The 12,846-nt window shown below is 33.2% G+C and overlaps 1 protein-coding gene across 2 annotated transcripts in view; it reads right to left on the reverse strand.

The window, feature by feature from the left end:
- Positions 1-3,157: 3,157 nt before the first annotated feature.
- LOC126736843 (solute carrier family 22 member 3-like) overlaps positions 3,158-12,846 on the reverse strand; it is a 34,765-nt gene continuing 25,076 nt past the window's right edge. The window contains exons 2-11 of one of the 2 annotated variants that reach the window (XM_050441396.1): positions 5,576-5,648; positions 5,311-5,524; positions 5,150-5,256; positions 4,578-4,732; positions 4,411-4,525; positions 4,172-4,359; positions 3,914-4,114; positions 3,722-3,850; positions 3,485-3,666; positions 3,158-3,426 (exon numbers count right to left, since the gene is read on the reverse strand). In XM_050441396.1, coding sequence (XP_050297353.1) covers positions 3,268-3,426; positions 3,485-3,666; positions 3,722-3,850; positions 3,914-4,114; positions 4,172-4,359; positions 4,411-4,525; positions 4,578-4,732; positions 5,150-5,256; positions 5,311-5,524; positions 5,576-5,648 — 1,523 coding nt within the window. In that variant the 3' untranslated portion in view covers positions 3,158-3,267. Of the gene's footprint in view, positions 3,427-3,484; positions 3,667-3,721; positions 3,851-3,913; positions 4,115-4,171; positions 4,360-4,410; positions 4,526-4,577; positions 4,733-5,149; positions 5,257-5,310; positions 5,525-5,575; positions 12,845-12,846 lie in introns of those variants that run through there. The other variant, XM_050441395.1, reaches the window with a different exon arrangement.

Here is a 12,846-nt window from a genome sequence, read left to right on the forward strand (position 1 = left end):
TTTTAAAATAATACCAGAAAAGCTGTATTAATTCCAATTCAGCGATTTTAGCTGTAAAGATGGACGGCCCTACTCAAAACCATCAGAATCAGGACCAAACAAAAATATGTGCCACTTATGCAGTAAAATGTTTTCTTCCATTTCAGCTAAGAACAAACATATTAAGGTTATTCATAAGCAGCAGCTCCCAGATAACCCAAAGTCACACATTTCTTGTCTCTTGTGCAAAAAGACTAAGTATTCCTGTGAGACTTTCACTCCTGTGATCAAAAACTTGAAGCTCATTTACAGGTAAGTCATGATATCAAAATAGAGTCCTCAACTTTCCATTTTTCCAGCGAAGAAAGATTTGAGGAATGGTTAAGAGAGCATAAAATAAGCACAAACTATGCGCTTGTTTGCACAAGGAAAATTGAAGACAAGATTGAAAAAGTATATTGTTGCAATCGAAGCGATTTTAGAGGTAAATTTGTAGCAATTTCAATTCTAGCATAAGTATTTATTACATACTGTACATATTCATTGTACTATTTAGTGAAATATTGTTAAACATGTACTTAATGTATAGCTGTTTCTAGGATTTGAAAGCAAATGTAGTAAGAGAACAATAAAATGTAGTGGTTCCATTAAAATGAATGGTGTATATCCTTCTCGTTTAAATGTCAAGATTTATGGTGCAGGAAACATTACATAGTCCTTTAGGGTATCCACACAACGGGCCTGGATGATCACCAGTAGCATGGTTGTAAGCCTTATTTTTGTATTGTCTTTATGGTGTGTGAGCAAAGGAAGGGAAGCGATTCTGTTTTAGGTGAACTCCTTGGGGAATGTTCTTCCAATAATATTGAAGCTAGCCATAGTGTAGAAATTGAAACATTTGTTAATGAGAAGACGACTGAAAATCAACAAGTAGCAGTACAATGATTGAACAAGCAATCAACAAGAGAAATTGAAATTGAGAGTGTATCAAACTTTTTAAGATCTTTAAATGATGAAACTTATGATAAGTAAGTTATCTTTTTATAAAATTATATATAAGATCTATTAACATATACCTGTAAATGTCTAGGTGCATGAGACAACTGACATCAATGATGGAACAGGTAAATAGGACAAAAACAGGTAAACTAAAAATGGACAAACAAGTTTATTTTCCATCAAAGAAGAAGAAGAAGGAGCAGTAAATAAAAATAATAAATTGTATATTTTTTTCTATTTATCAGTATTTTCTTTATATAATAGTAGGTATATTTTTATAGGTTTATAAGTATATATCTATATGTGTATTAGAATTTTTTATGTAAGTTTTAGGCAAATATTTGTAAAAACATTACCTACCTCATAAGTTTCTTGCAGTTTCTTTTTATGAGTATTAATTGAAACTGCGAATTGTAAATTAATAGCATAAGATAATTAAGTTTCTTTTCAAATTAGTCACATATACATGTCTTTGCAGCATTTATAAAATAAAACTTTTAATATATGGTATATGGTACATTTATATAACAGTATAACTAATTAAATCCATTGTGTTTTCACTTACCTAAATTACCTCTCTACCTAGATATAAAACTTATTTAAAAAAATATGTACTTATTTCAAAAAGATTAATAACATTTATATATTTAAGATTAAAATTAAAGTACAATATTTTATAAATTTTGTTTTCCATTTATTTATTTTTTTTAAATATACAATACCCTATTATTTAAGTTGGGCTTTTCCTTTTGATATGTCCACATACAGAGAACTTGAAAAAATAATAGTTATTTGTATAACAAAAGGGAGCAAAGTGCATAATTTCCTTACGTGGATGAAGTTTGATCCAGCAAAAGCATCCACAGTGAGGAAATGACACTGCTCCTACAGTATTCATATAATGTTTTCTACTTTCATTCTTATTAATAAGCACAATTTAATGTAAAAAATTAATTTTATAAAAAATAATAAGCAAGATATAGTCAAATAAAAAAATTCAATTAGGCAGGGAAATAAAATTAACAATTTTCTTATAAGGTAGTAGAAAAATAAATTTTTCAAATAACACTTTCTCAAAAATAAACTATAGTAATTTTAAATAATATCCAAAATCAAATAAATCCTTTATTTATATTTCATTTATTTAAAGAATCAATAATTATTATTATTCCAGAAAGGCAATTTTTTATTCTAATTAAATTATTATTTACATTAATTCTCATTGCCAGAAACCGCTGCTTCTAGCAGCAAACATTGCTCTTTTGTTAGTTGTCCGCCAATCCCGCCATTCACATAATATTTAAATATCCGAATGGGACAGTCGGAGCCGAATGGTGACGGGAATCGGGTGCTTTTCTGCTTTTTAGTGGCGTCTCTTTTCACACCATGTAAGTTCCAACATGTAAGTTCCTCGCGGCGCTTATTGGTCCGTCTGGTAGTGGCTACTACCATAGTGCTAGGGCTGGGCACTCTATTGACATTTGTTACAATATCTAATAATTGCTCGATTTCCTTATCATTTACCAAACGAAATGAATAACACCAAGAATACTGCAGATTCGTGTTTCTAAAATCCACATAATTCTTTAACTTGCAATTTAAGACCAGTATCACGACGCGACGAGTAAAAATTGAAAAGTAAGGCGTTAATAGAGTTTAGAGAAAACGCCACTTTAAAGGTGTTCTGGCTCTCATAAGCTTAAAGCATTTAACACTAAAGATTATTTCAAAGGTATACATTTCTCCAACTTTAAGCACGCTTCACAATATTTTGACTAAAAAGCTTAATGAAGTTGAAATGTTGTTAATCAAGACCAAAACTGTCGATGGTTTTTATACCATCTCGTAAAAATTCCCTTATACAATAATATGTTTATAGTTGTGACTATAACCACCTAAAATGATTAATTATCTAAAACAAAATAGCATTTAAGATTGGTAATTAAACTTTAATTCTTCTTGGTTATCATATCACATATATATTTGTAAATATTATTGAAAACTAAGTAAGTTTCTATACATAGCGAGATTTTTCATCAGATCTCTGACCTAAGTTTTTTACAATTGTTAATGAGAGAACGTTCATTTAAAAAACCAGTAGGAAAACATAGATAAAATGTATTTAAACATATATTTCTGGGATGAAAAATTCGTGTTTATGAAAAAAAACTTCTGAAAATCTATATCAGTCATAAAAATATGTTTCAACAAAAATTGTATCAAAAATATTTATAAAATTGTGATCATACATATGTATCCTACAGTCCTTATATTAGTTTAAAATTATTCTTAATATTGAACCATTGGCGCCAATTTTATATTTTCAGCTTCTTTTACCGTATCTGGCAACTTCTTATGTAAGGTTTCGGGGAAGATTAGGGTCAAAACAGCAGCAATACCTGACATTACTACAAAACTTATTAGAGGTAATGGTTCCCAAATTGTGGCCTAAAATATATTTAACACTCATTCGTCCATTATATTATTATAAAAGAGCAAAATTTACCAGTAAGGGTGTTTGCGGTGCCAGCATAGAACCACAACGACCGAGCGTCGAACAGGTACCCATAAAAGAATTTCTTAAGCTGGTGGGAAACATTTCACTAGAAATTATATAGAGTGTTGTAAATGACATTGTAGCTCCGAATTTACCAAGCAAATAAACTATTAGGCGATCCCATCGAGCAGCTAAAAATTATAAACGTAGGATAATTGGGTAATTATTGGTAAAAAGTTGTTTCACCTGGAGGAATAAAAATAAAAGCGAAACATACAGATCCCGTTAGTAAATAACTAATAATAAGAGTTTTTTTCCGTCCGTACTTTTCTATGACTATGTTACAAACAAAATATGCGGGAATTTCAATCAATGCTAAAAGAATATGTTATTTTATGTTTAGTAATCAATGGTAAACATAAATTTATAATAACTTACCTGTTAATATAAAATCCAAATACTTATTACCTGCTACAAGAGATACTGAGTTAAATGTCAGACCATAAAATAAGAAAGTGCAGGTCATCCAACTTACACAACAAGCCATAAATCGGAACATTAATGTTTTAGATTTTAGAGCGGCCATCAAAACACTATCGGAATTTAAACTCGTTTTGGTACAATGAGTTAAATCTGCAACTTTAATTCAATTTCTATTTTTAAATACTCTGAATGTGCTAAATTACTAAAATTTACCAGCCGAATCCAGGACTGCTAAGTCACTTTCAGAGATGTGTGTTCCATTCACTTTTGCAATTTTTCTTAAGGTATCTTTTGCATCATGTATTCTTCCTTTACTTATATTCCACCTAATAGATTCTGGTATTAACCATGTGTATGAAATCAGTACAAAGGGAGGGATATAACAAATAAATAACGTAAGCCTAAAAATATTAGTTTAGGATTTTAATTAAAACAAGAAATATAAGACATACTTCCAAGACTTTGCCATCCAAGCAGCAAGGGCAACAAGAACTTCTCCAACTGGATAGGAGGAACTTATAAGAGTTCCAGTAAGAACTCTTTTATTCGGCCCTACTAGCTCAACTCCTAATAAACATAATTTTTCAAATATTTTAATTATTATGGCTTAACTCATTACCTATAATAAATGCTGAAATATAACTTCCACAACCAAAGCCTGCATCTAAAAATTCAAATATCAGAAACAACTCATAGGTAGGCATAAGTGCTTTTATACAGCCACATAGGGAGCACAACACTAAGCTCCATATTAACTGCATTTTTCGTCCGTACCTGAAAAATATCAATGAATATTTTCATTAACGTAATGCAATCTTAAAAATAAATATTTACATTCAGAAAGCTCACACATCCTTTGTAAAATTCAAGAAGCTACTATAAGATCCTCCGATGCTAAAATGTTACAAGACCTTTTGTATGGAAAAATCATCTTACAATTTAGCGAAAACTAGAAGTTTTCGCCATAGAGCGTATTCATTAACAGAACATATGACCATAGTAGAGGTTCTCAGACCAATGGAGAAAAGCGTAGAGATCAAATACGAATTGAAAGAGACAAAACTGCAATATCTCAGCCACATTATGAAAGGTCTAATTCATATCCTCAGAAAAAATCTTTATTGAAATGTCAAGCTCCGAAGTAGATGAAGAAGAATGAGAAAGAGTTATCTAGTTAATTCTGTACCTTACCTATCTGATACAATTCCAGAAATCATCATGCCAAAGAATTGCCCAAGATTATTAACCGTTCCAACCATTGCTAACTTCCACAAGTTATTTTCACATTGTAAATTGAACTAAAAAATTACAGGCTATTTATTTTGGACAATTTTAATAAAGTTACAACTCACTTCTTTTAAAATAGAGTCTTCCATTTCACTGTAAACAAACTGATCACATTTTTCGATAACATCACTGTTAAATGTTGAGCAATTTTTGGAATCAATAGCAGAGGGAACATACATTAAACATTTTTCTGGGCGACCCTTTTTAAATGGTATTGCTTTGTTCAGCCATGGCTGGTTATACTGACTTTCTGCTAAATCACAGTCTGGAATCTTACACCTACAATTATTACTGAATAGTTTTAAGCTTAAATTATTTATTACAGCTTACCTATAATCTATATCCATGGCACTAAAAACAAATGCTATGTGAGCCATAGAATGCATAACAACTGCTACACATACTAAAGTGAAAACATATTTTTGGTATCTTCCAAAATCACCTAATTTAATTAATATACTATCCAAAGAACTGTCTAAAGTTGTTTCTTTCATTTTTGAGAAAGTTTGTTACCAAAAAAAAATTCGAACTATTTTCTAATCGTAGTATAAATAATATACATTAACATTAAGATATTGGAGTTTGACTGACAAAAATCTTAAAGCTGCCCCTCTATTAAACAATTTACATCGCCTAATATTTAATATTAAATAATGGCACTTGCACGAAGGGGACTCTTGCTGGGCGTAGTAGCACATGTATGTTTTCAATTCAAAGCCAATTCAATTTTCACTGGTCTCATTTTGATTAATTAGGTAAGTAGCCATAATTTAACGAAAAATAACTACCTATTTAATTCTATGCAGTGGTTTTTCAGTAATGAGTATTATAAATAAAATGTTACTAACTTCTAAAAAAATATGAACTGATTAAGTAACTTTATTCTAATAGTTTTTATCGAAGCGACAGAGCAGATATCAGCAAACTACTAAGCATTTCTTCTCAAACGAATATCAAAGTTTGAAAAGAAACATCCATTACTTTTTTTTTAAATGTCATCTGCGTGTCAGCGCAGAAACTTATGCAATATGAAACTTATTAATCAAATCTAAGAACTTTACACAATTAATATCGTTACTTATTACACTTACACTAATAAATGTAGGTACATGTTGAAAAACCTAATTCATCCCTTCTGGTAGTTCGTAGGTACTACTAATTTCAAATAAATGATTTTAATTAAGGTAAATGTGTCAGAATTTTAAGAAAATGTTGAACTTGTTTGCGAATATGTGCGAATAACATATACACGCAGTGTCATAACTCGTAACTGGATCTGTTAACGTGAATTTCACTTATTCTCGTAGTTAACCATTTTTCCCCGTAAGAGTTCATCTTCCAAAATTAGACAGTTCCATTGTGCCCAATATAACTTGACATTCACACTTGTAGAAGTGATCCATCGCTTTTACAACAGCTAACATCTCTCAGCGAGTAACGCAGTAGATACGCTCTGTCGCTTGGATAGCGTCTTACTAAAATAGCCAAATACTTTTTCTTCTTGGCCATCCTCGATTTGGAACAACGCAGCTACTAGATCCACACTGTTAGCGTCGGTATTTAGTACAAATTTTTCTTCAGGTAGGGGATAGCTTAGGATGGTGGTGCTAGATGGTGGATTAGGTGCGCTTGTCAGAGCCTCTTTCAGCTGATTGAAAGCTTTTTGACAATCTTGGGACAATTTGAATTTTCGTTCTTTCTTTGTCAGCATGGTCAATGGTTTTTCTACCACAATAATGTCATGAAGGTAAACAAGGTAAACTTTCCGGGATAGTCCTCTTAAAATCGTTTCTGATTGGTCGCTGGTTCAATTATCGTTAATTTAATCCCAAATTAGCGCATTCACCTTCGATCTTTTGCTGGTTCTGGTTATTATTAAGTTTTTTCTTATACAAATGCCCCAAACTCTCAATCTTATTTTTTCAACGAAGGACCAATAAAACACTTTTTAACTTAAAATGTTTACTAATTATATTAATACTAGATATTCAAGAAAATAACGGAGATCGAGAGTCAACCGATTTCAGTAAGACTAAAAAAAAAGAACGAGAGACGTGACCAATATTATGAAAGGCGAAGAGCAACTGATTTCTATTTTTACCCCCCTTAATAGCCAAATATAAATCTCATAAACGTTAAATAATCGTATAATGGTTTCCAAGAAGTATAATAAATTATGGTTTTGTTAGGGTTAAAGTTGGCCTATAAGAAATTCTCTTATTGGTGAGTTATTAACCGGCTTTTGAATTGGAAACTCAAACAGTTTCCATCAGCCGTTTAAAAAGTGGCAGGAAATCTAGCATGGAAAAGGTCTTCGATCCAGCCAGGGTGTTCAAAGTGTCATCAATGTGAGGAAGAGGATAGCTATTCTTTTTGATCACGTTATTCAACTTACTTGAACTATAATCTTACAACTGGTGAAGATTATGAACATCATCTTTTAGCCTCCTTTTTTGGTCTGGCCTTGGATCGGTGCTCGACGACAACGACGACCAGCTCTGCTAATTCATCAGCTCATTCATTCATCATTCAAACATGACTATTTCACCGTCCATTGTCTTGCTATTGATGCGGCCCTCCAGAACGAAAAAAGTTTCGAAAATTTTCTCCAGAAGTAGCACTCGAACACTGTAATCCCTCTTACGATGCATAGCAACTTTCTCATCGTCTATCTGCACTACTCTCAAATCTCAACTCAAAGCCCTTAGTCTTCATTATCGCAGTCCCGATGATGACCTCATCCTCAGTCTTCACTATTACAGGATGTTCAAATGTGAATTCCTATGGTGAACGTGACGTTTGTTTCGCCATGGACATTTGCTGGCTTGATCTTAGCTGCAGATTTTACTATATCGGATTTTAAAATTGTCTTTGTCGTACCTGTATCCAGAAGCTTAGTGTGGAGGATTCATCTACACACGCGTCGACGAAAACACTGTTGCTATGTTGCAGCTAAAGACCTGGGCGGTATTTACCTTTTACTGGGGCTTACTGAATGCAGGTCGACGATCGCCTCTTCATATCGATCTGCCTTGCCAGATTTTGGATACTCCAACTTCTGGTCCTGTCGGCTACGTCCTCCAGTCGCCTCCGTTATCATCCGCTTGACCGATTCCTCATAGTTGTCCTCTCCTGGAATAACTTGCCGGATACGAGACTGGCCCCTGTTCGGATTTTTGGTAGCTTCGAATTCAAGGGCGCTTGTAAGTACATCTACTATTAAAGGTAAGAAAATAAAAAATCTCCACTGTATAATAAAAACTTTAATTTGCTCAACGCGTTTCGGCTATTGCCAATGTATGATCTCTTGTCAATATCTAAAAATATTGTAAAATAAGATTAAAAATAAACATCACACGTGAACTATAATAATAATAATAATAATAATAATAATAATAATAATAATAATAATAATAATAATAATAATAATAATAATAATAATAATAAGAATAATAATAATAATAATAATAATAATAATAAAATAATACATGACAAATCACGTCACAATCCAAAAAAAGAAAAATAAACTGTCACAAGGAAGAGGAAAGAGAACGAGAGAATGGGAATACAACTACTAATTAGGAACAGACAAGATTGCATTAAAATGTTTTTTTTTTTAATTTTCGGAATTGAGGTGTTAAAGATGTCAAATGCATCTTTATTGGTATTATATGTTCGGAACATTACATGAATTGGGGAATAACATAATTTGTTCTTGCTTTTGGTAAGGCAAAGGTGTGATTATTACGAGGGGGTATGCGGAGAACCAGGAAGTTTATATTATTCAGAAAAGTAGGGCAATCAACATGGCCGTTTAGTAGCTTAAACAAGAATACTTGCAAAAAATAGCTTCGCCTAGTTGACAGTGATTGCAGACTAAAAACTTTCAGCAAATCATCTTCTGGAAATCCTTGGAGTGGGTAAACATCATGAGTTTTGAAATATAAGAGCTTTAGAAATCTTCGTTGGACACCTTCAGGTTGTTGAATGTGTGTATTATATTCTGGAGACCAGAATATAATAACTGAGGCATACTCTAATTTCGATCTAACAAATGAAAAGAATAATGTTTTAAGTGTCTGTATTTTTTGAAACTCGCAACGAAACCTGGCAACAAAGTCTGGCACTGAAACCGAGTGCCTTAGTTGTTTCAGCAATTATTGTTTCGTAGTGCTTAGTGAATGTTAGGTTGGAATCAGAGATTATGCCTCAAGTCACGGAAAAAGTTGGATCTAGTTAGCGCTGTGTAACTGATAGAGTGGTTAGAGAGAATTGAATTAGTTTTTGATGTGAAAGAAAGAACTTGACATTTGTCGATGTTCATATTCAGATTGTTTGTATTGCACCACGTAATTAGAGAACCTAAATCTTCTTGAAAGGTGACACAGTCGTCAGAAGAGTCAATACGGCGGAGAAACTTGAGGTCATGGGCATACAATAATACCATTAAATTAGGATTCCCACATACATCATCAATAAAGTTCTCAAACAAATAGAGGATCAAAGACCGATCCCTGAGGAACACCGGACGTTGAGAGATGTCGCTTGACAAACACATACAAACTAAGATCGTCCTGAAAGCAATGATTCTAAAAGCTTAAGGAGATTATTAGTGAAACCAAAAGACTCGAGTTCAGCCAACAAAATGCCATGATCCAATTTATCAAAGGCTTTAGATACGTCAGTATATATATGTTTAGTTGGGAAGAGGAGTCTAAAGTTTCCGCGAGCAGTTGATATGTAATTACGGGATTCGTTGTTGTTGAACGTCCTTTGAGAAAGCCATGTTGATGCGGGGAAATCTTATTTTTTACTTGATGAATGATTCTATTATGAACAAGAATGTCCAAGCATTTAGCGAAGTTGTTAATAATTGTTATCGGTCTATAGTTAGTGGCATACATCCTTTTGATGTATTTTTGATCCTCTACATTTTTTATAAATAGGACTTACTCTGGAGTGCTTCCAGATCTTAGAAATAGATTGAATTAACAAACAAAGATTGAAAAGAAAAGTAAGTGGCTCTGCAAAAGCATTTACACATTCAGTAGTGGAGTTATTCTGAGCGTTATTATAAACCATAATATACATACAGGGATACGAGTAAAAGTGGAGAAGTCCAGAATTTCGGATCATCGCTTATTTGCTTTTTAGTTTAATATATTCCTTGTGTGCTGCTATGATATCATTTTTTATGTTAGTCCTTAATGTAGAAAACTCTTGGTATGACGTATAATCCTTTAATCTTTTATCTCTACAAAGTAATTTATTTTTCAGATATATATTTTTTATTGCTATACCAAGGAGGATAAACATTTTTACGCCTTGGAGTTTACTTGGAAACCCATTTATTTAATATTGTAAAAAGACATTTATAGAATGCATCACGTGGAGTGGAGTGTGTGTATTTAATGCGGTGTCACATCACAGTGACCCATATTAAATAAGACAAGATCTAACAGTGGATTGTTTTCATTTCTAACTCTGTTGTATTGCGGAAAGTCAAAGGTACTGAAGATGTTAGTAAGAGAGTCTATCTGGCTACTTACCAGAGAACCGTTAGTTAACTTTAGAGGAAAGGAAGTTATTTTTCGGTTTACTGCCAAGACTATACCTCCGCCTCTTTCCTATTTGATCTAGGTCTTGCCTGTAGATATCAAAGATGGCAGAGGAGATAAATTCGTTATTAGTTGATGTGTGAACAAAATTTGTGAAAGATCGTATTCCACCCGTATTTTAATAGTAGATATTAAGTAGGTTTTGTCTACTGGAGCTGTGAGAAATGTTACTGCCAGATGGTGAGATTATATGATTATTACCATTATCAGTGAATTATTCTGTAGAGCTGCTTAAAGAGATGAGTGAGTGAAGTGGTCATTAGTATTGTCAAAGAGGGAAGAGGAAGTATTATCATTAGTGTCAGGAGTTGATCCTACAGAGCTGTCAAAGTTACAATAATTTACAGTGTTAAACTTACTTCTATCTACGGCACAGTCCGCAAAAAAGTGCGATTCCGAAAAATTCTTGTATTTGTTTGAGACTCGTAGCGAACTGGAGTTTTGGTGTTAAATTCGGCTACATAACAAAAATAAACCTACTGGCCAGAAATTCTTCCTTAGGCATTGAGACTTCAACTCCTTAGGAACATCCAATTTAAAATGAGAACTTCTTGGGTTTCGAAACTTTGATCTCAGTTTGGTGCCACCATAAAAATGTTTAAATTTGGGATCTAGTACATCCAAAATATTGTCTGGTGAGGTGTCACGATCCAAGTTAGATAGGTAGATGAAAGAAATTTTAACATCTTTTCTTATTAATGGATTAGCCACATGGAGACTAGGTTTTGGTGGTCCGTCACAAATGATTCTTTGCTTATTCTCAGGTCTGTTGCCTAAGTCGTTTACTCTTGCTCTTTTAAGAGTATTAAGATCATATTTGTTATGCTCTTTTCAGTTGATTGGACAGAGTTAACAAAAAGGCGTGTATTGCTGCTGGAGGCACGCGGAGATCTGAATATTTTAGGGTTTTGCTGACTATGATTAGAGCTGATGTTGTTAACAGGTGCATTTTGAGCGGGGACAACTTGATGGTGTCGGACGGACGACGTGGGAGCTATAGCAGGCGTATACAAACGAACCATTTCAGCATTAGATTCTTTAAGAAATTTAATGTCATTTGATAGTTTGTCAATCTGATTATGTACGACATCAGCAAAGCCAGTATTCAGTAATTCAGAGAGCTTTACCATGTGCGACTCAATGTTCGATGAAACTGCAGTGCACATGATTTTTATTTGTTGAGAGATGACAAGCTCTAACGAATCAGGCGAAGCTTGATTTTGATGTGGTTTACTTTGAAGATTTGCAATGGTTTCCAAACACTTTTCATTTTCATCAAATAGCTTTTTAATTTTTAAGGTCAAAGTAAGGCTTAAACCGTTTAATATGCTGACTATGTTGTCCATTTTTTTTTAGAGCCACATTGTAATCTTGTTCTGTGGTTGTTGTCCTCATAATGCTGTTAAGCTTCATGTACATCAATGCAAAATTGAAATGAGAGACGTTTTTGGTGCTGAAGCTGAAAGTCCTTTCCCTGTAGAACAATTTCTAAGTCATTGATTTTTTGAATGTGTAAAGAGTTTTGATGTTCCTGGTTATCTGCTTCGGCAGCATACTCAGAAGAACAGTGAATTCTGTATCCATTAATCACTACACGGTTATTTCTTTCCAGACAGCTAGGGTGGCAAACCCCTAGACAAACCATACAAACATAGTTGCCGAAGTTTTTGTTTTTGCAGCATTTAAAGTTCGAAGACATATTATCTAAGTCTAGTAGTTAGGAATAGTTATCCAAACAATCTTATCACAAAAGGTTTAACTCAATTCAAAGCGTGTGTCGCCAATGGTCGTGAGATTGAAGCGCGAATTAGCCGAAAGGTGTAGCGAAGGCAGGTGTGTCCGTGGCTTGATCTATATTCCTGGTGAGTTGAATTGGCCGGGATGAGTGCTAACTTCAGACCTTTTTTGAAATATCGATATTCTCGTGCCCATTTCTACATTCTTTGTTTTTGTGTCAACTCACATCAAATATGTCCCTAACCT

Source organism: Anthonomus grandis, chromosome 5, assembly GCF_022605725.1.
Source record: "Anthonomus grandis grandis chromosome 5, icAntGran1.3, whole genome shotgun sequence".
NCBI classification, from domain to species: domain Eukaryota; kingdom Metazoa; phylum Arthropoda; class Insecta; order Coleoptera; family Curculionidae; genus Anthonomus; species Anthonomus grandis.